Here is a 25,954-nt window from a genome sequence, read left to right as displayed (position 1 = left end):
TTAGCTATCTTAATTTCCTGTTAAATCCAAAGAAAATATGTCAATAAAGACAGTTAACGAATTGGACAGCCATTTTGAATTTCGAAAGTTTTTTTACGAAACAAAATTTTTAATGATAACAGCAGTTCAATGGTAAATTTAAAAGTTTTGTCTCGCAAATTAACACGCGTCCATTGCCTTACGGAACGTACCGAAGCCAAATGTATAGTTGATTTAAACTCTTTTTTTTTTTTGCAAAGGAGTACCAGGATTGCTCGATGTTCCTCACTAGTTACATGTAGGTCATTTATGTTTCTTCAGCTAAATCACTTTCTCCCGTGTACGGATAAAGAAACGGTATAAAATGCTTCAGATAATAATTGATTATCATAGTTTTGCCGATTTCAAAGAACGTTGAAGCGAGCAGTTTGCAATATGCATGTGGTGCTCATACATGAGATGTTCGGGTATGGAAAGCGGAATTCCAACCTCTTACATTGTAGGAGCACAGTACATTCTCTTCTTTTAGAGGGATTAATTCATTTTGTTCAAATACTTTAATATCCTTTTTTCAGCTTGTTTTATTCTTAAAATCGAGAACATAAGTCATGAATTGAAGAGTTGGAATGTTGTCGTTTCTTTTCAAAAAAATGAATGTCGAACAATTCAGGCATTTTTCGTATTTCACAGTTTTGAGTAATCTTGTAGCATGTCTCACTTTTGAGCTTTTGTTGAAATTTTAATTCTCATATTCTGTTTTTAATATGAAGCCTTTCACAATATGCTCAGGCCCCCACATGTGTAAGTACGAAGGGTTTGAGACACGTACATATATGTACCAAATGTACGAGATTCCTTTATCTATCCAAAGCGGCGTTTATGACGTAAATGCAATAGGACTTAATATAAATGCAAATAGTTCTAGATTACGGCCTAAGTTGGTTAAAGAGTAATCAAGGGAACCAAGGTTGTACGTGTAGCGTCATCAAAAGAATGTAATCCAGGGACAAAGACCAGACATGGAAACAGACATACAAAATAAAGTAACTTAAATCATGCATATAAAGTGACAAGAGCAAATAAGCAACTCAGATTCCACTCAAAACTGAGATCATAGAACAGATACACCAGTAGGGTAAGCGTCCTCTGCTTTTCTAGAAACACCCACCGAGTTGCTCATAAAAAGTCAGTCCGGAGTAGACGAAAGAAGAAAGGAAAATTATGACACGTTGAACAATTCAGTTTTTTATGGTGCAGATAAAAATGTGAAAAACAGAATCAAGCCTCTCCTAACTTTTTCCACTAGAAAACTTGAAATATTACCATTTAAAGTTTGCGATGACACAGTCTCACCATATTTAGGTCTTATTAAGGTCTTTCCCCACAGGGGGAGGACCTTACTGTAATTCTTTTGATTATTATTATTTCTATTTTTCTTCCGTAACTTCTTAAAATGGATTTGGCAAGAAGAGTATGCGACACATTGTTACGACACTTCAGACTGTAAATCTAAATCACCAGGATTATGCGTTACGAAGTTGCGGGGAAATATCATGTCAACGCGTCTTGAGTTATCTCCCCTAACACCGATTTGTCTTTTTGGCATCTATAGGAAAAACCGATATAGATATAGAAAAACTGAAAATTGCCTAATGTTTGTATAGTACTTGGCCAACAAAAATGTCCCGTCGGTCAAGGCGGTCAAACTATTCATTGTAGGAGTTATCTAACTTAAACCGAAATCAATTTCCGTCTATGTTTTTATTTTGAAAACCGTAAGGCGTAAAAAGATAAGACTTTCACCATTCATCCTAGGTGACATATTTGTTTCGAAAAATGTATCACTCGTTGACCTCCGGTGATCTTGAGCAGTGACATTGAGCCTTGTTATGGATAAACCTCGAAAACCGTAATAAATAGAAGCAAACATGAATTGGGAAAAATACTCATCTTGTCAAGATCTACAATAATTTTATTAATCACAAAACCCTCTGACCAACTATAAGCGAGTTATCGCCCATAAATCGATTTTTGACCAAAAATTTCCCATGTACAGAGCCAAAACCATAAGAAATAGAGGGGTAATGTAAATGGCAAAGTTGTTCAGGACAAGAAACTCTACAAGAAAAGTATAAGGTTGCATTCAGTATTTCATAAACTGTAGGAGTAACCGTCCATAAATCGATTTTTGACTAAAAATTTCCCATGTAAAGAGTCAAAACCATAAGAGATAGAGGGATAATGTAAATGGCAAAGTTGTTCAGGACAAGAAGTTCTACAAGAAAAGTAAGACCTCCATTCAGTATGTTCAACGCTGTAGGATTTCTTGGCCAAAAACTGTTTTTTAGTGTTTTTTCCATAGCAACGGCCATTTTCTTGAATGAAAAATACCTAGCAACCACATATATTCTTGATCAGTAAGTTGAATGTTCTTAAAAATACCAAGGTCAAAAGTTTTTTTTCCAATTTCCGCAAATGTGGTAAAAGGAAGATAACTATTATTGCTTTCAATCGATTTTTAGCTTTTCTGCATCGTTTGATGTCATTATGTATACATGTATTTATCTTGAAATATGGTGATTTCAGGAAATTGTTGGGAAAACACCAATTCACGACATTTTGTGAAAATTTAAAAAAATGAAAAAATTTTATCGCCTTGTGGTTGCAACACAAAAATATTGTTTGCTTAGTTAATTCCAGTTTTCGCGACAAATTTTATTAAGGTTTTTCCCAACAGGGGGAAGACCTTACTGTAATTCTTTTGATTGTTATTAATTATTAAGGTCTTTCCCATTTCAATGGGAAGACCTTGTATTTCTTCTGATTATTAAAGTCGTTCCCATTTCAATGGGAAGACCTTCTTGTATCTCTTCTGATTATCATTATTCTTTTTTTTTCTGCAGCCTAATTTCCCCGCTTCTCATTAAATCATATCGCGACAAGATATTGATCATCTTCTGCAATCTGAGATAAGACTTTGGAATTCACTCTAAGAGACGTGATCATTTGTCGTTCCATAGTTATCTGCCCCGTAGCAGAAAAACTAATTTTGGGAAAATTTCTAAAATCCGTTTCAGATACACACAAACCGAAAGCTCAAGGGGCAGTACTATTTAACAAAAACTCGTAAAGATTTGAGGTTTCCCTGGTGACGCGATTTCGCGACCTAAAATGAAATTGTTCGGTTGGTCACTAAACTTTTAAACCGTTAGTCGTATAGACTTGTGACCTTCACTGTTGATCTTAAATGATATCCAGTATGTTATTCAATTCATGGTTCTTTGTCAAACTTTGATAAGATATTTTACCGCATTGGTATGGTCATTTTTGAATCTTTATTAGGCACTTTTTTGCTGTAGATTTTGTTTATGTCTTTATAATCTGAGTTATTACTACTGGTAAGACAGTTTTTATAGTCCAAGTATGTACCTATATAGGAAAAGTCTCCATCGACATCTGGAACTATATTCGTTACAACGAATTCCTTTAGTGGTGTCTTTGTCCGTTTTGGTTATTAAATATCACCTCTCTCTTTGAAAATTGGGGCACACGTTGAAAACAACAGTTCTTACCGTAATTAGTGCATTTGTTTTATAAAACTAATCTAAAAAAAGAATATGGATAAAGATTTTTCTAAAGTAATCCAACAATCATGATTTATGTAATGAAAATGTGATGATGGAGTATGATTGCCTCGTGCTCAAGGGTATTTTCTGAGCTGCTTTTAATCAGAAACCTTCACTACTTTTATTCAAAGCTTCAAATGAATTCATGAATGCATATTTAGTTCCATGACAAGTATTTATTTTGTTTGAAACATCTTACGTAATCATTATAACATATGCGGTCAAAGCGCCGTAACTCTAAATTTTAAGTGGAAAAATGAATCACGGAAATAAAGAATAATGAAGTTTAAATTTCCTTGTATGTTCTTTCTTTTCGAACTGATGACTATCGTTTTCTACGGCAAGGAAAATTTAATTATACTCCAAGTCACCTCAGATTATTTGCGTTTTTTTGCGTTTATTTTTGTAATTACTCGACTGTTCTTTTCAAAAACTTGCCATTTATTTCATGTCGTTCTGTACTACGATTCAATTACAATTATGTGTCGTTCTTACCTCCGAGATTGAAAAAATTCAAAATTTATTTTTCCTATGTGAATTCTGCACTGAATGTATTGTTTATCCACCATCTTGTTTCTATGGATTTTTTTAAATGTTCCCTATTATCTCACAATTGAAGAGCTGAAATACCATGATTTCCCGCCATATTTCTGCTCTTTACATAAAAGACAAAACCAGAAGTTCCGAATGAAAATGCTACAACTGGTACTTAATATCAGTCTTACCACATAAAGTAATATATTAGCAGGGAACCAGAAATATGGCGGGAAATCATGGCATTTCAGTTCTTCAATTGTGAAATAATAGGGAACATTTCAAAATATCCATAGAAACAAGATGGCGGATAAACAATACATTCAGTGTAGAATTCACGTAGGAAAAATACATTTTGAATTTTTTTCAATCTCGGAGGTAAGAACGAAAAATAATTGTAAGGGAATCGTAGTACAGAACGACATGAATAAAATGGCAAGATTTTGAAAGGAACCGTCGAGTAATTACAAAAATAAACGCAAAAAACCGCAAACAATCTGAGGTGACTTAGCATGCGACCTCCAGTATTACTTTTTTGTTACCTCTCCCCTTCGTCGATGTGTTCAAAAAGTTGTAATATGTATTCACCATTTGCGTATCGTTTCGATAAATAGAACAAATCAAAATATTTTATTTTGAAAATATTAGTGAAGTAATAATTATGCAAAAGATTATAATGAATTTTGAGCATTTCTAATATTCTCACACTTATCCTTTCAAAATAAAAACAATAACAAAATCAAGTACCATACTTGAGTAACGATGAACCATGGTGCAATATTATAAAATAGCCGCAGTAAGACTTTGTCATCTCTTAAACAGAGATACGATAAATCTTCTTATTATATAGTAATATATATTTTCATATTCAAATCAATAGAAAACAAAGCATGCAATATACATGTATGCAGGTATTTGCACGCAAACTTTCATTCGCATCCGGAAAAATTCGGAGACGGTCCGGATACGTTTTTAAATTTATTGTACTGTTGTCGTCTGCTTAAAAAATGGCTGAACGGGATATTGACAGGTTGTTACAAAATGCGGAATTTGAAGAAATACCACAAGAGGAGGCAAATAATGCTGCTTTAAATGTTGACAGACAAGGAGTCAAAGACTTTATAGACAAGCAGAAAAAAAATCTGTATGTGAAGATCAGCGTCAGTGCCCGGCGAACCTTAAACCGTTACCACCACCCGTAAAAAAGTTCAAGCGAATACTTCCACTAAATTTACCACAGTTCCCTGGAATAAAACTCACTTAAAATGTGTTTTGAACTGTTCAACATATTTCCGTGTTTGGTGACAGTTATTGTGATTCCATTTTTCTTTCAAATAATACAAACAAAAAAATGCATTCCTTTCAATTTTACTACAATTTATCAAACATTCATAAATTCATATTGCACTAGTTCATATATTTATTATGCATCATATTTGAACTAGTGCAATAAAACACATACAACGTTGTAAAATGCATCATATCCAACAAATTAGTATAATGTTAACTGAAATATTTATTACTATATAATAAGTAAATAATGTTAATACATGCGTGAATGTTAGTTTCTGAAAACTGTCCACAAAAGTATACTTCCAATACATTTTTTAAAAAGTGGTCTTAGACCTATCATTGGCACCTAAATCGGGGATGTCCAGTTTTTTTATCAGTAAAAACCACTGTTTACGATCTTTAAATGCGAAACAACCCCATGTATGGCCTAACATATATAAAAAATAGCATAGCGAGAATATCACAAAAATAAACATGTATTGATAAATTTCAATTGTCATTAAAATAGAAAAATCAAAGTACTCATGTACTGAATCAATTTACATTGACTCTTTTAGTTGCCTTAAAATAGCATGAACAGAGACCGACTTCTAGGTTATCAAAATATTTAAACAGTTATTGTACAGTAATTTTGTAAAGTCAATTTGTTCCGACATTGTTGTTCCAACTTACACAATGGAGGCACATTATTCACACTTGTACACAATACTCATAAAGACTTAAAAGCACGAATTTAGAGTTTACAATCAAAATTTTATTTTGACCACATTTGTTCAATACACACTCAAGTAATACCTTTACAATGCATTTTTCAAGGTTAAGTGTTTTTAGTACTTCATACAGGGGTGGCCATTTGACCTGGAAGTGACAATTGAGACCTTTTGCTTTGGGATACTTTATAATAATTTCCCTTTGAATTTATCTATTTTCATGAAAATCACAAGTTCATTTTGTTCTCAACTATGTGTATTGATGAAATTGACAAGAAAAAAATAGTTTATAACAACACAGTTACTACAGAATTCATCTTTCTTATAAGAATTAGAACTATTTTGCAAATTTAATAATTGTCAAAAACCTCGCCTTTTAAAATATATACAAGAAATAAATACTGTCGATCGAGCCGTCTAGAACACAATAAGCCATTAGCCTTGAGGCAAAGGTCATTTCTCATGAACATGATTGTTGTTAGGAGGGAATTGGTGGGAAAGACCTTTCAATTGTTCTGGAACAATTGACCTTTTAATATTATTTATGTATTTTGTTTTTCTTTACAGAAAAGACAATAATATTCTTCACTTCTAATAATCAAAACCATTTTTCAGTCCAGAATGTTTTCCCATCAAAACTCCACCTGGAGACTTCCGCACAACCTGCATGCATTTCGTGAGATCAGCTGTTGGTCCGAATGAAAAATGCACACCAGGTAAAGCATGTGTACTTTTACAGAGGAAGACGTACTACACATCGTTTTATTTTCAAAATAATTCCTGCTGCTAAATGTCAGTAGTCGGGGATTCAAATGAATTTTTAAGTTATAAATTTTGTTGTTGTTGAAAAGTGGTCTTATCTAAGGTTACTTTTTTATATTATTTATTCTTAACTGTAAAAAAAAATGTGTCTTTAAAGAGTGCTCCCGCTAATCTTAATTATAGTACTTACCGTCTAAGGTCACTCCTTATATTTAGTTTGTAAAACGTGTAAAAATATAGTATCATAGATATTTGCTTCGATATTGTTTAATTTTTTGTTTCCAAATCGATTTTTAGACGAAATTGTTCGTTTGATGTCCTTTTTAGCTCAACTGACTGAAAGCGTCTGTCGTCGTCGTCCTCCGTCATCGTTTACAATTTTTCGAATCTCTTCTCCTCTGACACTACTTGACTAATTGGAACCAAACTTTGTATGCATGTTCTTTGGGATATTCTTCATAGAAATAACGTGGGCATTTTTGATCCGTTGAAAAACATGGACACCTTAACTTATAATATAATATGGGGTCAGACAGTGGTTTTTCGCATAAAGCTCCAAAATCCTGAGGTATAACCAAATTCAGACTAGATCAAAGTTTTCAGCATGATATGATCTATGTGTGGTCAAATTTACGTTTTAATTTGTTAAGCCAAATAAGAGTTATTGCCCTTTTTTGACATCTGTTTTACTTTTCTTTTTTTTTCTTTTCTTTTTTTTTTAATGTTATATTTTTTCGAAAATTCTTCTCTTCTGACTCACTCTACCAATTGGAACCAAACTTGGTATAAATATTACTTCGGGTATCCTGCATAAAACTCTTATTGGGATTTTCTATCTGTCAAAAAACATGACTACCGTTACTAAAAATATAGCATAGGGCTCAGACAGTAGTTATTCTCATATATCTCCAAAACTGTAAGGTTTAGCCAAATTCTTTCAATAGCTTATATGACCCTCATTATAAAGCCTAGAAAGGTCCCCAATGGGTCAAAGTTATTTTTTTTCCTTGGTTTTCAGCCAATATTTTGAAAACTATGATTGATAGAACGAAACTGTTTTTGCTGAGATGATCTTTATGATAAGTACAATGTATTACCAAAAGCTTTTTGAGTAAAAATTATTGGACAACTCCTTGAAATTATTGCCCTAGAAAGGCAAAATTTAACCAGGTGAACGAATCAGGCTCCTGGGGCCTCTTGTTAGTCTTCCGTGCGCTTGAAAGAAATATTCAATAAATCTATATGGCTTTGTTTTCATATCAGGCACAAGGAACCAAATAAACCAGAGGACCTCATTTCTAGATCTATCGGTTACCTATGGTGATTCTGATGAAAGACAGGACCAATTGAAGGAAAAAGGGACAGGTATATGTACATTTTGTAAACTTATGGCTGATGGATAGTCTTGAATTAATTGAATCATATTATAATGTGTCGGTATCACAGAATGTAAATGTCTCCAAAGTCTTATACATGTAGTTTACAAAAAAAAAGCAAAAAACAAATAAACAAACAAAAAACAATAAAATAAAATAAATACAAATAACATATTCAATAAATCAGACAAACAGCAGACATAAAATGCATTTTAGCAATCAAGCAAAACTGTATACCAAATTTTGAGACTTAAGATAAAAATTTACACTCCCTGAATCAATCAGCATTTCCAATATTACGCGTACCGTGTCCCGTGTTCCGTGTACTATATTCCGCGTGCATTCCGTGTAACGTGATCGACTTCGAGAAGACAGAAAACATATAAAAACATTTAAATTCTAAGGCTTTTTTCACTCTACACGTTGACGTACTCCCAAACAGTATGTGGGAAAACGCTCTCGGACCAATGTGGGGTTTGGGAGTAAGCCAGAGCGTCAACACAGCAGCCCAACCGCTAGTAGAGCATATTCTGACGAAGTTCTTCGGTCAAGTATCACGAATGCTGGTCTCCGACACCAACACCAGTTCGTTCTACTAACCCACTAACATCGACCGTGAGAGGCCAGTATTGGTATTCAAAGTCATTAAATATCCCCAATTATCATCCTTGGGCTTTTTATTATATATCATAAATAATACATGTAAAAGTATAAATAATACATGTACAAGTATAAATAATACATGCACAAGTGCACATATTAACTTTACAAAGACGACAGACTAATGTAAATTTTTAAAATCTGTAATTTTATCAACCGGAATTGCACACTCAAAAAGCTAAAATCCGAAATATGAAGCTCGACAAAGGATTTCCAGGATTGCTGGATTTGTTCATCAAGTAGATCATTTGTTTTTCTTCAGTCCAGTCACCCCCTGCCGTGTTATGATAAATAAGCTATATAAAACGTTTTGATGGCAAATAGTTAACTATAATTCTACCGATGTTCAAGAACGGCGGAACGAGCTTTATATGCAATATTTCGCTCGAAAGAAAGAGGTTGGGGTACAGTATTCCAACCTCTTACGTTGTAGGAGTACATCTCTATATACATCTTTTGTAATTCCATTACTATTTATAAAAAAAAACATATTTGTCCAGTGTGGTGGACGTGTTTATCAACAAACGGTCAGCATTCCAATGGGAACAAATTGTGCTCCTTTACTTGCTGACCTGTTCATTTTACTCTTATGACGCTGACTTTCTGGCTGATCTGATCAGAAAGAAAGAATATCGTTTGGCTAGATCCTTCAATCTCAGTTTCCGCTATGTAGATAACGTATTATCTTTAAACAATCCTAATTTCGGTGATTTGATACATCGCATCTACCCAGAAGAACTTGAGATTAAGGATACTACGGACACTGTGAAGTCAGCCTCTTATCTTGACCTACGCTTAGAAATCGATAGTAAAAGGAAGACTATTGACCAAACTTTACGACAAACGTGATGACTTTTCTTTCAGAATTGTCAACTTTCCTTTCATCTGTGGCAACATCCCTTCAGCACCTGCGTATGGAATGTTCATATCACAACTTATACGTTATGCCAGAGTTTGCGGAGACTACACAGACTTTTTGTATCGCACAAGAACTTTAACAAATAGGCTTCTGGAACAGGGTTATGTTGCTACAAGATTGAAGTCATCACTACAGAAGTTCTTTGGTCGTCATCATGAACTCGTGGATCGTTATGGTATATCCATCTGCACCATGGAAACTGATTTATTCAACGGGTCGTAGTTTTCCTTTCCTCGTTTGTTTACTCCGGATTTGACTTTTTATGAGCAACTCGGCGGGTGTTTCTAGAAAAGCAGAGGACGCTTACCCTACCGGTGCATCTGGTCCATGCTCCCAGTTTATAGTGGTGTCCGAGTTGCTCATTTGCTTCTGTTATTTTGTATGTATGATTTTAGTTACTGTGTGTTCTTTGTTGTGTATGTCTGTTTTCCATGTCGGGTCTTTGTCCCTGGATTACATTCTTTTGATTACCGCTATAACCTTGGTTCCCTTGATTACTCTTTCAATTGTTTACTTGCGTAGAATAGATCAAATTGAAAATTCCAAGAAGTGAAGAATCAATTGTCTAAAATTAGGACTGCACACGTAAGTTTTAAAATAACGGTATTAGTCGCGGTTAAGTGACCATAGGGTATTGTTATGTACATATTAACGGAAAACTCGACTTCTACACCATGTATTTATAGATTTTGAGATATTGATATGAGTAACATTGAGGCGTACTAGACACTTTATTCCCTTATCAGATATTTTTTTATATGTGTCTTATCCATTAGGGATCAGTTTTCAGAGGTTACAAAGTAAAGTACAGATTGGGTTTTGAAGATTTGTGTCATTATTCAGCTTTAGTTCAATACATACTTGTGAAACTTAACTTAAGACGTACCCAGGGCTCAAAACAACTCCAAAGGTATACCAAACCGACTCTTCATGGTATAGATGTACTTCATGTCGGACTGGTCAGGTGTTGACAGATTTTCTATTGCACGAATCTTACCCAGGAGTATTAGGAGAATGGATCCACTCTTGGAACGGTTTCAGTTATCTTGAACATGCCACAGTCTGAATCAGTGAACATCCGTTGTCCGTTTATCTAAGATTTTTTGTCTTCTCTTCATGCATGTATATACAATAAAGGAAAGTGTTAAACTGGACAAAAAAGTTGTCAGACGCGTACAAAATGTAATATTCGATACTAATTTATGATCATTTTAAAAAAAAAATCAAAAGCAAAATATTGTCCTTAATATATACTACATGTACAAAGATTCATTGTAACTCACAGCCACTTTCATGAGGGCCATCTTCACAGGAATTATTTTTGGATAAAATTTAATGTATTGCAAACACAGAAAAAATAAGATATAAAAATCAAACGACTTGGTTCATTTATATTTATGGCAATATATTACACAACTAATAAAGTCGAGGATGTCTTGAGCATAATTTCTTAATCGAATGTTCAACCTGTAATTATTAGAGAGATGATCTCTAAGTACATGTATACAGTGAAACCTGTCTAAACTGAACCCTGAATAATCCGAAAACCTGTCTAAACCAGACACTTTTAAATTGCTCTGTATCAATTTTTATGTATTCTAATCTGGGTAAACCGAACTCCTTTCTTAACGGAACAAATTTAAAGTCCGAAAGAGTTCACTTTAAACATATTGTATCACTTATAAGATAATCATTATGCATCTGTGACAAGTTACACCAACTTATGTTGTCTTCTCCAATATAACACATTTAACAATAGTACGACCATGACAAACATGTACAAGTTTATAAACATTTTATCAACAAAAGAATGCATGAAAAATAAAACTAAATACACCCGTATATACATGTAGATGTTTTTTTCGATGAAGACGATGATAATGACGGCGATGGCGTCCAAATTGGTGATGAAAATGTCTTCAATACCAAATATTTAACACCTATTAAGCTAGAAGAAAACGTTTACTTTTCTTGATATATTCATAGACGCGTCTACAAACTAGTTCGGTCTGTTCCACAGTTAACAAATCACAACTTCCACTAGTCAGGAAATCGACGTCCATAAAGCAGTTTTGAAGGAGTCATCTCAAATTTTGTGTCTCGCGTCAGTTTACCGGGAACATTCAAGGAAGTAATGATAAACATCTGAAAAATGTATCTTTTTTTCTGAAGAGTTTGAGCAAATTATTTGTGTAATACCGTACCATCTCTGTTAACCATGTTTTTTCCCTTTATGTGTTTGTATTTTGTTCTTTATCAATGTATATATGTTTGTAGTTAAAATGCTGTATTGTATTCTCATGTTGCACTCTGTGCCTGAGTTATTAAATAAAGTCTTTGAATCATCTTCTCTTTCGTGCCCAAATTGGCAGCTACAATTGCAAATGATGTTGAGGCGAAACTTTAAAACTCAGATGAATCTTCATTTTCTTTTCTGGCTGTTAACACAAGAAAACTTCTCTGTTATTGAGGAAATCGGTATTTGTTTTTACCTTAATATTATAGTATTTCCTTATTGGCTTAGTTACATGTATTGGTCCGAGGTGAGCCATATTAGACTGAAACGTAACCGAAGTCCAATATGACAAGCCGATGACCAATAACTGAGCCAAGTATTTTAACAACATTTTTTATTTCAAAAAGTTTGAATATTTACACTACCTTATGTAACATCTATAATGAAGTTATTCATCAGTTTGTGAGATTTGTTATTTCATAACAAATGTGGACACATACTGGTATTGTCCGAAGGGCAAAATTTGGACGCAGACAGATATTGCCCGATTTCAGAACCGCTTTTGAAAACCCTAAACCTAAACCTCATATGGATTCTCCTACAATGTAAGAGGTTGGAATTCCGTTTATCCATACCTTACCTAAGTCAGGAAATAGCTTGCCGGACAACCTCTAACACTGCTGGAGTAATATATAGACCATCCGTTTAAGCCTAAAATGTTCTGTTTCCGGTCACCCTACTGACCCTCCTTCAGACGTCCTACCCAAAAGTTTTTATTTGTGATCTTGAAAATAAAATAATTAAACTGTCTTTAAGAAATAAAAGAAAATAAAGCCAAAGATTTTTTTCTATTCTAGATGGGAAAAAAGAGTTAGAAATACTGATTGTTTATATTTATAATCGATTGTAAACACACACTCCGGGAGTGTGCTCTTGGCCGTGGATAATCCCTTTTGGGATTCAGCTTTTGAGATATACATGTATTTTTTTGAAGACAGACAGACAGACTGACAGACATAATTATTACGCATTTAGATACACAAAGCTCAGAACCCGAGCTTGTTTTGCTGTAAATAAGAAATCATTAATTCTGCATATAAAAATATCAATTAAGTAATATCAAATTGCTACAAAAATAAAACATATATAAAATTATAAAAACATATTAGCAAAGGCGAGGAGAAACATTCTGCCTCATTAGCAAAATTAAGATATGAAATAAAATTAAAATAAATAAGAAAGTTATGTGGTAAGATAACCAAATTGCGAACCAGCACATATGTATTCATGCCAAGATATCTATTAAAACTGATGGTAATGAGGGATCCCACAATATGACATGATAATATAAAGCCAAAGATTTTTTGTTCTATTCTAGATTGAAAAACAAGGAGTGTGCTGTTGCCTGTGGATAATCCTTTTCGGAATTCAGCGCTTGAGATATTTCTTTGTTATTGTTTTCACCAACACCGTAAAAACAAAAACAAATATCTGCAGGGCTAGATCCCAAAAGGGATTAGGCCGTGAACTACGCCTATTTCATGTTTAGTCTTTGCAGATTTGGTTTACATTGTATACTGACTTGGTGTCACTATGAATTGTTTCATATCAAAATTTAAATAAAAAAAAATAAATCACTACCTTCCGACTCTACAGTGTTTTAGAATGGTGATCGCAAGAATAACATTATATTTTGTGGCCTTGCCTGAAAATTTCTCAACAATTGGCTGGCATGCACCAATAAGCTGTCTTACCAATGTGCCATTCATGCACTAGAAAGAATTGATTTATCCCAAAAAGTATTTTGCTTGGTCAAAGATTCAACAAATGCTTTAGGCTGTACAGCGTGCAGATCACAGTTAGATCACTAGGTCACGGATCGACATTAAAATCACGTGCGATGCTTTCAATGAATTTAATGATTGAACGTGGTCACATGACAACTAATTTCCCCGAATACACCATGACCCACATTCACGGGTATGCCCATGCCGGGGGACTGTGTAAAAAGTTTGTTGCTTTACACCGTCCGTGATGGATCCTAAATGATAGCTTTAAGATACCCCTAAGTATCGTCATGTTTTACACATATCATATATAAATGCAAAATAGTTCTAACAGTATTGAGTATGTATGTTAGCACGAAAACGACAATTAAAGACCAAGTAAAGGAACAGTCAGCTGATGGTCAGCTTCACTCATGTCGTGCAGTTGATTGGTTGACTGTGTTGCGAAAGATTTTTTTTTGAATTTCACTGGTTTTATATCCAAAAAGATAGTCAAATTACATGCAAGAAGTCACGAAATTCTAGCTTTATAACGCACGAAATGAAGGTTGTAACAGATATACGGAAAGTGCTAGTTTTTTCAACTTAATTGTTATAGTGTTATTTAAATAGCTAGAACACAATTGGCAAGTACTGTATGCCCATGTTCAAAACCATTCAGACTTAATCCAGTAAATCATATATATGAAGTAATGAAAATTATATCATATTTCTTCACGCACCATTGGCACACGCTTTGAGATATTTCGCTTGTCGAGTAATTGAGTGGCGGATTCGTGGGGTTTATGGAAATACCACTCATTGAATATCAGTTTTTATTTCAAAATAAAATAATAGACAAATATCCACATTATTTGATAAAATATATTCAACAAATCTAATTCGAGGCTGCATGGGCGTTCTGTTTGAGGTGGAATACATTGTTTTCGTGTTTGCCGGCTTTAAGGGTTGTGGTTGGCATAGTTAGATGTATATATCTTTATCAACTTTGATAATACATTTATAAGTTTATACAACTACATGTTTATTACTCTGTTACAAAATATGTAAAACAAAACTACTTAAAACAACTTTATTTTCCATTTCAAATTAATTTCGTTTTTCTTGTGCGGTGTCTGTCTCGCGTACCATGTACCGTAAACCTTGTTCCTTGGCTTTCCGTGTACCTTCTGTGTACCCGTGTATTGTGTTCATTCCGTGTTTCGTGTGATTTGGTATGTTGACTGATTCAGGGAGTGTATTACGACTGATCTAATCAATGAACAAACGTATCGTTTAATGTCACTATATCATGAATAAGCATCCCAGAGATTAATCTGGGTTCATACTAAAATCGTTATGTTACCGTTCTGATGGCACTAGTTGAAGAGCTTTGTAAAATATATAAAACGATCAGATATGGTGAAACGCAATAAATGCAACAGCGTATTACCTACATATAAAGTAGAAAAAAAAACTTATGAGATCACCAAAATGTCTTCAACAGGTGAGACATACTTTTCAATAAGCTTTCCAGCATCAACATCGAGATTATACCTAATAGTATAATTGATTTGTAGGCAGACTTTTAGAAGGAAAGAACAGAATTTTACCTGATGGTGAACCAGGGACAGACTGCTTGATAGACTGTTTCAAGACAGGTAAATGACTATAAATTCAGAAAGTACAGTGGTGATTTAATGACCGCGACGTGTATACCAGAAACACCACTAAATATAAAATTATGTTTTTCACTTGTTTAATTTTGTTGATGATATAAGATTGAGATTAAGTTAACAGTTGTCAATATTTTTTGTCCACAGTGTTTTGTTAAATCAAGTTTTTAAATTGCACATTGCCAAAAAGTCATGTATCACAAGCTGATCAAGTTACCTTTAACTGGTTACGTTACAACAATCTGCCACAAGCTAAATATTTATCTCGAACACTGAGCTTCTCATAACAAGAAGCACATAGTGGAGTTTTTTTTCTCAATAACATATCCTTAAATAACAGCAAAATGCTTTTTTTTAAGTTCAAAAATGGTTTACGTTTTAAATGTTTTTAAAGTCTGATGTCTGAACCAACAGCTCTTATCATACATGTAAACGCACTGGGCTAAATTTCTCAAAGGAGTGTCGTGGCACGTACATTCTTACACAACTAGTTTAAAGTATGATTTTCGTTTTATTGAAGGTGACAATAGACCTTCAGAAATTCCGATGCTCACAGTTATACATATCGTTTTTCTCCGTGAGCACAACAATATTGTTGAAGGTCTTCACAAGATAAATTCCCATTGGGATGGGGAGAGATTATACCAAGAAGCAAAAAAGATTTTGACAGGCATCTATCAACACATAATTTATACCGAATACCTTCCAATTATACTTGGTCCCAAAGCAATGAAGTTTTTCGGCCTAAATAGCACACCATTTGGTCACAGCACGAGCTATGATATATATGCAGATCCGTCAACAAGAAATGCATTTGGGGCTGCTGCTTTTAGATTTGGGCATTCCCTAGTTGGTGAGTTTGTTGGTTCTTCTAATCAATATCTGCAACCAAAAGCATTAGAAGCCCTTGAGGATCACTTTTTTAGAACCCAGCTTGTTCGAGATAAGAAAATATTTGGACCAGATGGTATAGGGCGCTGGATGACATCTCAGTTCAAGAGTGCTTCTGACCAATTTCTAACCCCAGCTATCAGAAACAGATTATTTCAAACAAAACCCGGTAACGGGTTTGACCTTAGTGCATTGAACATTCAACGAGGAAGGGATCATGGAATTCCGGGATATAACCGATGGCGGCAATTCTGTGGATTTGAGCCTGCCTATCATTTTAAAGTTGGAAAATTAGGGCTGCTTGATCATTCACCAAAGACTGCAAAAGCACTGCTATCTGTCTACAAGTACGTTTATGTAGACAGTTTATTATTATCTTTTAAATTGTATTTATTTTTCTTTACATGTAACTTTAATGCTGCTGAGAGGTTACTCCTTGAAACACATGTACATCATTTCGAAATTTGAAATATAAATGATTGGTATTTTGTGTATTTCTTTTGTTTGACTTTGCTTCTTTATGGTTCCGTTTATAACTACCGACGATGTAAATATACATGTCTTAAACTTATTCAATGTGATGTTTAAATACAATTCTAAATTTATTATCCTCATTAAAACAAGTAAGATGTGAAAAAAAAATAAACTTCTTACCAATTTATTTAGGTAAAACTAAAATAATAAGGTCTTAGTTGAGGTCCGACAGTGTGTGATTTCTGTTTATACAGGCATCCAGATGATATAGATCTATTTGCTGGAGGCCTTTCTGAAAGAAGAGCACCCGGAGCACTTGTAGGACCCACGTTTAGATGTATTATTGGACTTCAATTTCAATCATATAAAACGGGTGATCGTTTCTTTTACGAAAACAATTTTGAACAGACTGGATTTAATCCTGGTAAGATTAAAATTATGGTACATTTAACACATTCTAACAGTCAAATTTCAAACATCAATAGGGTTTGTAAGTCTCGTTCTAGTTTCAGTTTCTGTTCTGGAATTTCCGATGTAGAACACATTAAAATCCGAAGACCGATCTGCATTTTAATGTTTACGTCCGGGAAATCGAAATGCTGCATCACAATGCAAAATCTTATATTTCATGCTTTACTGAACATTTTTGTCTTGTAGTCTAAGAACTGAACTCGATATTTGTATTGTTTTATCAGTATTTTTACACAAACAAAGATATTTGGCTTTTATTTTGAACTCAGTGCTATGTTAATGACGAATCCCCATGCATTTAAATGGTAGACGAGGACCTATCCTCGTGATACCACGGAGTCACGTGACGAGAGTTGAAGGGAAAGGGAATAATGTAACTATATAAATACTCAACCAGTATAGTGTTATCGATAAAATAAACCTATAAAAGTTGATTTTTTGACGCAACAATGAAATGTAAAATGCGTAACATTTATAATAAATACAAGTCCTTACCAACTTATAATTTCAATGAATATAAAATATTATGTCAACCAAAACTATATTATTTTTAACTTGCTTCCATGTTTGCAGCTCAGTTGAGGGAGATTAAAAGCCAGACGTTGTCGGCCCTATATTGCCGGACTATAAACACTGGTGCAATGCCAGTAAATGCATTTGTGTCACCAAATTCAGGGTAGGTTCCTTTGTTGATTCACAATATGTTTATTGTCGCTATCAGATAGAAAAAAATGAAATCAAAGCAACCTGAAGGTGTTAACTTTACATATGCAAACATATAATATTTAAAAAAAACCTCTAGATCTAATAGTTTTGTTCCATGCAGTATAGACATCATTTATCTGGTCTAAAAACTGGTTTTGTTTTGTTTTGTTTTTGTTTTTGTTTTTGTTTTTGTTTTTGTTTTTATTTTTCGTCGATGTTCAAATATGGGCTTAGAAATGTTCTGAAGAAAAGGCCTTCATTCTGAAATTAATATAGAGGAATTCTACATGCTATACGTGTATTTCAAAGAGCACTTCCTCATTTAATAATCACGAGTATCCTGTATGTACGAAAGTGTTGTCATTTTATTGTTCAATACATTTTTAAAGTAGTCAAAAATACAATAATAACAGGTCTAATAGTACTGAATGAATGAATGAATATTTATTGCATAAGCAACATGATTGATATAGCACAATACATATAGTACATATACAACAAATGGCAGATAACAAACAAAGCTGAATAAAATACTAGCTAAGGTAGCTGTAACAATGCAGTTCTATGTTTCCAAGCTATTTTTAGATACAAATATAATTTTCTTATCAAATTGTCAGATTTGGCAGTAATTAAAGTTTTAAGATTATAGGCATTTAGCCATGAGCAATAATATCTTGGTAAAAAACGAAATCTAAAAAGTCTTAATCCTGGACAAACTGATATAAAGTGGTATTCGTTCTCAATGGAGTTCATATTACAAAATTTACAAATACGATTGACTCTTTCTATATTTCCATAACGACCAACCTCTAACTGTAGCTTCAAAGTACCACTACGTAACTTACATTGTAAAGAAGTATCAAAATCATGATTCAGATATGGTTCAAATTCAAAACAATATTTGTAAGACATATGCATAGTTTTTCGCTATCAGCAATACTAGCACTCCAAGTTTGATAATATTGGTCTACAGTACGAGACTTGATGTGCTCATATGATACATTTATGTTTTCTTGGTTCAACCATATATATAATTTAAACTTAGGTCAAACAACAAATCACGAACATTTGAAGCCCATTTTCTTTTACCAGTATTTGCATCATTTAGTAATAAAATGTAAACATTATACATTATATTATGTCTATCATTTAACAAATGTAACCAATATTTAATTATCTTTATTCTTCGTACAATAAACATAGGTAAATGACCTAGTTCTCCAAATAAAAAAGATATAGGAGCAGTTCTACTAAGTTTTAATGCATATCGACAAAAACGGCTATGTACTAGTTCCACATCACGTGCTCTGTGAAAACCCCATATCTCTAAGGCGTAACTCAAAATTGTGCTAACCATAGTGTCGAAAAGGAAACACTTACAATTTGTATTGATAAATAAGATTTTAAGCGAGTTCATTATAGACGATAACGCTCGTCCTCCTTGCTGAGACGCTCGTTTCTGTGTGAGAGCGAACTTCCCATTGTAATGTAATAACATTCCCAGGTAAATATAGGAGTCAACTATTTCCAATTCGCTTCCTTCAAAATTAAACGATGTTCTAACCGTCGCCATCCATTTCGGAAAACAACAACTTTTATGTTGTCAGAATTCACAAATATATTCCATTTTCGGCAGTATTCAGAAAGTTTGTCGATTAGAGCTTGTACAGTTTCAGGCGATTTCGCAAACAAGACCATGTCGTCAGCGAACAGAATTAAGTATATCAAATACCCATTTAAGTCAATGGCATCATTTGCTGCTGTTTGAATATCGTTAGCAGTGTCATTTATGAAAAATAAGAATAACAGAGGAGAGAGTGGTTCCCTTTGTTTTACACCCAGAAAATTGTCAAAAGCATCGGAAAGTCCTCCTTCTGTCCGGATTCGCAAGCGAACAGACGTATACACGGCTTTGATCATTGTTAAGAATTTATTACTCAAGCCATATTTGAAAAGTTTATACCACAGGAGTCGTCTCAAGACCTTATCGAAAGCCAAAAAAATACACTATATAATTTCTGTTTGTTTTGAAGAACGTGAGAAATTATCCCATGTAAAACGAATTTCGCATTTATTGTCGAACGGCCCGGTCGGAAACCGAATTGATTGTCTATCAGTATCTCCTCCTCTTCAGCCCAAGTAAGCAAGCGGTTGGTTAAGATTGAAGTAAAAAGTTTTGACATGATGCGAACCAGTATAATTGGCCGGTAATTATTCGGATCAGTGAGGTCTCCACTCTTGGGAAGTGGTATCACAATACTCTGGGTCCACAAATCCGGAAATAGTCCATTATTGAGGATATGATTAAACAGTATCTTGAGGAACGGAGCAAAAAAGTTCGGATTCGATAGAAATATTTCACCGATGATTTTGTCGCTCCCAGCGCTTTTACCAGTTTTCATTCGTTTCATCGATAAAACTTCGTCTTCGGATATTTCGGTATCAAGTGGGTCAATATGAATATCATTCAGAAACTGGTCATTTTCTAAAAGGTTTGGCACTTCCTCACAAATATCGGGAGAATTACCACCAAGAATATTTTCAAAATGTATTAATAGGTTGTCACTGTCTACCGGACCCTTAGATTTGCGCCTCGGTTTCACTGCTGGCCAAAATTTAGTTTTTGCGAGTTCTATAACTTTTCTGCGATTGAAGTTGGTTTTTGCCCTCCTTTTTACACCATTATAACGGTTTTGGGTTGCTCCGAACTGTTCGCAGTTAGCATCCGTAGGATAGCGCTGGAAAAAGTTCCGACGCACATGAAATTCGGTACGTAGACGCATACATTCCTGTTTGAACCAATCATTATTGTTCTTTCGCGAAGCACGTGTATTGTTCATTATAACAGTTCTACCGCAAATAGAAAAAGCGCAATCAAATATGAGTTTACTTAGTGTTTGAACGGCTTCGTGCATATCGGATGCATCACATATGTTATTTGTGGTCGCCATTATATCGTCTCTGTGTCGCGGAAGTAATTGTACAAATGCCTTGTTATTGCTTGCATCCCATTTAGGTATTTATGAACATTAGGTAAATTATGTGTACATTCCGATGGTAAATTAAACGAAAATTCAAGCGGAGCATGATCGGAAAACTCTGTAAAGTCATAAATACAAAAAGCTTGCCAAAACTACGCAGACATTTTGTATCGCGTTACAACTCTAACAAATAGGCCACTGGAACAGGGTTATGTTGCTACAAGATTGAAGTCATCACTACAGAAGTTTTATGGTGGTCATCATGAACTCGTGGATCGTTATGATGTATCCATCAGCATCATGAAAACTGATTTATTGAACGGGTCATAGTTTGCCTTTCCTCGTTTGTCTACCCAGGACTTGACTTTTATGAGCAACTCGGCTGGTGTTTCTAGAAAAGCAGAGGACGCTTACCCTACCGGTGCACCTGGTCCATGCTCCCAGTTTTTAGTGGAGTCCGAGTTGCTCATTTACTTTTGTTACTTTGTATGTCAGATTTTAGTTACCTTTTGTTCTTTGTTGTATGTGTCTGTTTTCCATGTCTGGTCTTTGTCCCTGGATTATATTATTTTGATTACCGCTATAACCTTGGTTCCCTTGATTACTCTTTCACACCACTGGGTCGATACCTCTGCTGGTGGATTTTGTCCCCGAGGGTATCATCAACCCAGTAATACAATTTTTTTTAAAAATTAATGGTTTTAACAAGAGGAATGAAAGAAAAACTGGCTCGGACGTCGCCCAGTATAAGAAGGTCCGAACCTGACAGCAGATCGGACACTCTGTTGTCTTGTAAGTATGTGGTGTCCCCAGATTGGATTCTTGGCACAGTCACATCTGGTATGGAAAGTGCCCCGACCAATAAAAGTACCCAATCACACGTTCAGTCTGCAGACCATCTGTTCCAATACAAAAATTCTGACTATTTTAAAATAATCAAACCATGTTTCATCACTTTAAAGGATATATTTGACTACAACGATGACGAACCATCAAAATGTGGTATTAAAAATTGCAAAGCATGCAACATTCTTATAACCGACCCTTACTTCTCCAGTTCCCTTACAAACAAAACCTTCCATACAAGAAGTCACGATGACTTAAGTTGCAAATCAACAAACTTAATATATGGATTAAAATGCAACTTATGTGGTTTAATATATGTCGGAGAAACGCAAGAACGATTAAATAAAAGAATGTGCGGTCATCGTTCGGGAATTAACACCACCAAATTCCCGACAGTTTATCAACACTTTAATCAACAAGATCATTCAATCCTCTCCATGAAAGTTCGTATTTTAGAAAAAAATTACCATCATACGAACAGTCCCGTTCTAAGTAAAAACTATCGTAGGGAAAGAGAGGAGTACTGGATACGCAGACGAGGTACTGCAATACCTTACGGATGCAATGACAACATCAAAAGTATAGGAAACCTTTCAAGCCAATATAACAATAGCATGAATGTGATGAATTTATTTGACAAAAATCCAAGACGGGAAAGGAGTCATGGCCATCGCCACTATACGTCACCTAAGTTACATGACGTCTCCATAGATGGTCTCCTTCCTTTCATACAAAAACCTCTTGGACTTCATCACATTAGAACCAAACTTTATTCTATACCTCTCACTCTACTACACTCCCTTTACAAAACAAATCTTGACACTCCTGTTTCTGACCCCACCTCATCATTATACAGACTTGTTGCCATCATTTTGGATATTGGTTTCAACAGACTCCTTAAACCAGTTTGTGTGAAAAGGATATCGTTTGGCTAGATCCTTCAATCTCAGTTTCCGCCATATAGATGACGTACTATCTTTAAACAATCCTAATTTCGGTGATTTGATACATTGCATCTACCCAAAAGAACTTGAGATAAAGGATACTACAGACACTGTGAAGTCAGCCTCATATTTTGACCTACACTTAGAAATCGATGGTAAAGGAAAACTATTGACCAAACTTTACGACAAACGTGATGACTTTTCACTACAGAAGTTTTATGGTGGTCATCATGAACTCGTGGATTGGTATGATGTATCCATCAGCATCATGAAAACTGATTTATTGAACGGGTCATAGTTTGCCTTTCCTCGTTTGTCTACCCAAGACTTGACTTTTATGAGCAACTCGGCTGGTGTTTCTAGAAAAGCAGAGGACGCTTACCCTACCGGTGCACCTGGTCCATGCTCCCAGTTTTTAGTGGAGTCCGAGATGCTCATTTACTTTTGTTACTTCGTATGTATGATTTTAGTTACTGTGTGTTCTTTGTTGTATGTGTCTGTTTTCCATGTCTGGTCTGCCTGGATTATATTCTTTTGATTACTGCTATATCCTTGGTTCCCTTGATTACTCTTCCAGGAAGTCCGTAACCACCGCGATGCAGTTTTCATCGTTCGTTTCAGGAATATTGTAAAACATCAAAGTGTTGGCCATAGCCCGCATTTGGGTATCAAGAACACTTTCTTTTAATCTCTCATTTTCTTTTTGTAGCGAGGTGAGTGACGCACGGACTTCATCGTCAAGTTTGTTTTTATTATTATTTTTATCTCGCATATTTTTGTGTAATGCTTTCTATTTCAGTTCGAAGTTCCCGCAGATCGCTTTTCTGTTTATTAAAGTCCTCTCCGACACGTTTCGTATACCTTTCGACCTCTGTTTTTAAGTTTTGCACCTCTGCTCTCTAATTATCATAGTCATCACTTACGAGTTGGGTACATCTTTCGACCTGCTCAAGTCTAGAATCTAAAGATTTGGACCCTTCTTCAAGCGAAATAACTTTTGCATTTATAGTCGTCACAAGTTTATCAATCTGGTCTTGTTTGTTAAGTTTTTTTTATCAAAATTATCCATCCGTCTAAACAATTCATCTACCCATGGCGGCTTCTGTGCGCTTGCTATAGGCGAAACCTGGTGAAACCCTGGGATTGTATTAGGAAGCATATTGGTAGTAGGACTAGAACATAAGTGCTGCTAAGGGAACGGAACCATAGGTACTTGACTATACATATGGTGCGGGTCAGTCATACCAAACTGTTATTGATTGTTTATATTGTTTACATTATTCATATTAGACATTTTTGTGTTCGCGGTCGCTGTACCGTGGCTATTGTGTGAATATGTGTAACTGACACCTGTATTTTCACCTGTGTTGTTGTTATTGACCGATTTTTTCTTCTTTTTTGAATTCTTCTTCTTTTGCAATTTTATACTGTAATTGTCTATTTGCAGTGCTGCTCGACGTATCCCTTGCCCATTTTTCCGGGGTATTGATCTTCGTCTATGGAAGGAAAGACCCCCAATGGAAGATTGGTGGTAGAATCAAGTTTTACTTCGTCTTGGTGGGCTGATATTTCTTACATATATAAGATTTTTTTTTACAGTTGGGAACTACAAAGTCATTTAAAAGAGTAATTAAGCAGTCTGTTTTAAGTTTAACCCTATTTTAAAAATTATGTTGTATTATCAATCACTCATGGCATTTACACAAAATAAAATGCTTGGCTCATTGATACCTATCAAATAATTGATTGAAAAAAATGGTTTGTACGAATGATATGTGTATAAATTTTTAACGCTAAATTATGCGTGTTGTAAAATAATAAAGCACAAAACTTAAACTGCTTTGATTGTTTGCGTTCTTCCTTTTTCCATTTCCATGTTCATAACTTGGTATACAATAAAAATGATGAGTTACACAAATAACATCTTTATACTATGCATTCCTTAGAAGGAAATATCCTGTCTGAATCCGTATTTACTTTTCTATAAACGGCATTAAATCGCAACATTTCAAACTCTGCACACCACAAATCTTGGAACCAATTTCATCATACAATCGTAGAACAATATTTGGCGAAAGATTCGTGTCAGTAAAACATTCAATTAAAACATCGCAGAATAATATTCATAAAGAGAATGATTCTGCTTGACGAGATATCACGATCTAGTTATACGGTAACTGTCCGTGTTTATTCTGGAACAAAACGGAAATTCCAACTTATTCGCGTAATGTTGTTTTCAATAGCTACTAGAAACGTTATTCTAGGATGCTTACCCTATCAGTACACCTGGTCCTTGCTTCCAAGTTTAGAAAAGTTTGACTAGCTCATTTACTTTCGTTGCTTTGTACATATTATTTTTGTTATTTTATATAATGTGTCTGTTTTTCCTATCTGGTTTTTGTCCCTGTAATACATTCTTTGGTCAATATGTCTTATTAATTTAGTGAAAATGAACAACATTACAAATGATATATTATTATTATACCCATATTTTTGAAACGGAAAATCCATGTTATATTTGATTTAATTGATGATGATGTTTGTATTTTGTATTGCACTAGAATTCTAACAAAATATGCTTCTGGAACAGGGTTATGTTGCTATAAGATTGAAGTCATCACTACAGACGTTTTATGGTCGTCATCATGAACTCGTATATCGTTACGGTGTATCCATCTTCGCCATGAAAACTGATTTGTTCAACGAGTCATAGTTTTCCTTTCCTCATTCGTCTACCTTGACATTATTTTTTGTGAGCAACACGGCGGATGTTTCTAGACATGCTCCCAATTTCATACATAACTACAGAAATATTTCAAAAAGTATTTTTGGAATTGAAATAAATTGTGAGTTTTTTCATTATCATGTAACAGAGCCGAATATTAAACAATATTCAAAGGAATCAAGACTTTAGCGGAAATCAAAAGAATGTTATCCAGAAACCAAGACCAGACAGTAGTAAATCAGTAGGGTCTACGCAAAAAGTAGTGAAACAATCTCAGCAAACGCAATTATACCAAACACGACGTCGCTCTGAAAATTTTCAGTACATTTGAAAGAGTTATCTGCCCTTTAAATATTAATTTTCAGTGCATTTCAATGAAA

General features: G+C 34.4%; 1 protein-coding gene across 1 annotated transcript in view; it reads left to right on the top strand.

Moving 5' to 3' along the window:
- The window catches only part of LOC148610647 (peroxidase-like protein), a 47,759-nt gene extending 23,070 nt beyond the window's left edge, over nucleotides 1-24,689 (top strand). The window contains exons 6-12 of the mRNA XM_088543211.1: nucleotides 6,758-6,858; nucleotides 8,168-8,269; nucleotides 15,442-15,522; nucleotides 16,058-16,775; nucleotides 17,157-17,326; nucleotides 17,947-18,049; nucleotides 24,297-24,689. Coding sequence (XP_088399337.1) covers nucleotides 6,758-6,858; nucleotides 8,168-8,269; nucleotides 15,442-15,522; nucleotides 16,058-16,775; nucleotides 17,157-17,326; nucleotides 17,947-18,049; nucleotides 24,297-24,384 — 1,363 coding nt within the window. The 3' untranslated portion in view covers nucleotides 24,385-24,689. The remainder of the gene's footprint in view (nucleotides 1-6,757; nucleotides 6,859-8,167; nucleotides 8,270-15,441; nucleotides 15,523-16,057; nucleotides 16,776-17,156; nucleotides 17,327-17,946; nucleotides 18,050-24,296) is intronic.
- Nucleotides 24,690-25,954: the final 1,265 nt, after the last annotated feature.

The sequence above is a fragment of the Perna viridis genome, chromosome 8 (assembly GCF_037379345.1).
Source record: "Perna viridis isolate PV_CMFRI_1.1 ecotype Kerala chromosome 8, ASM3737934v1, whole genome shotgun sequence".
Lineage (NCBI taxonomy): Eukaryota > Metazoa > Mollusca > Bivalvia > Mytilida > Mytilidae > Perna > Perna viridis.
Note: the sequence above shows the minus strand (reverse complement) of the source record. Positions and strands in the feature narration are given on the sequence as shown.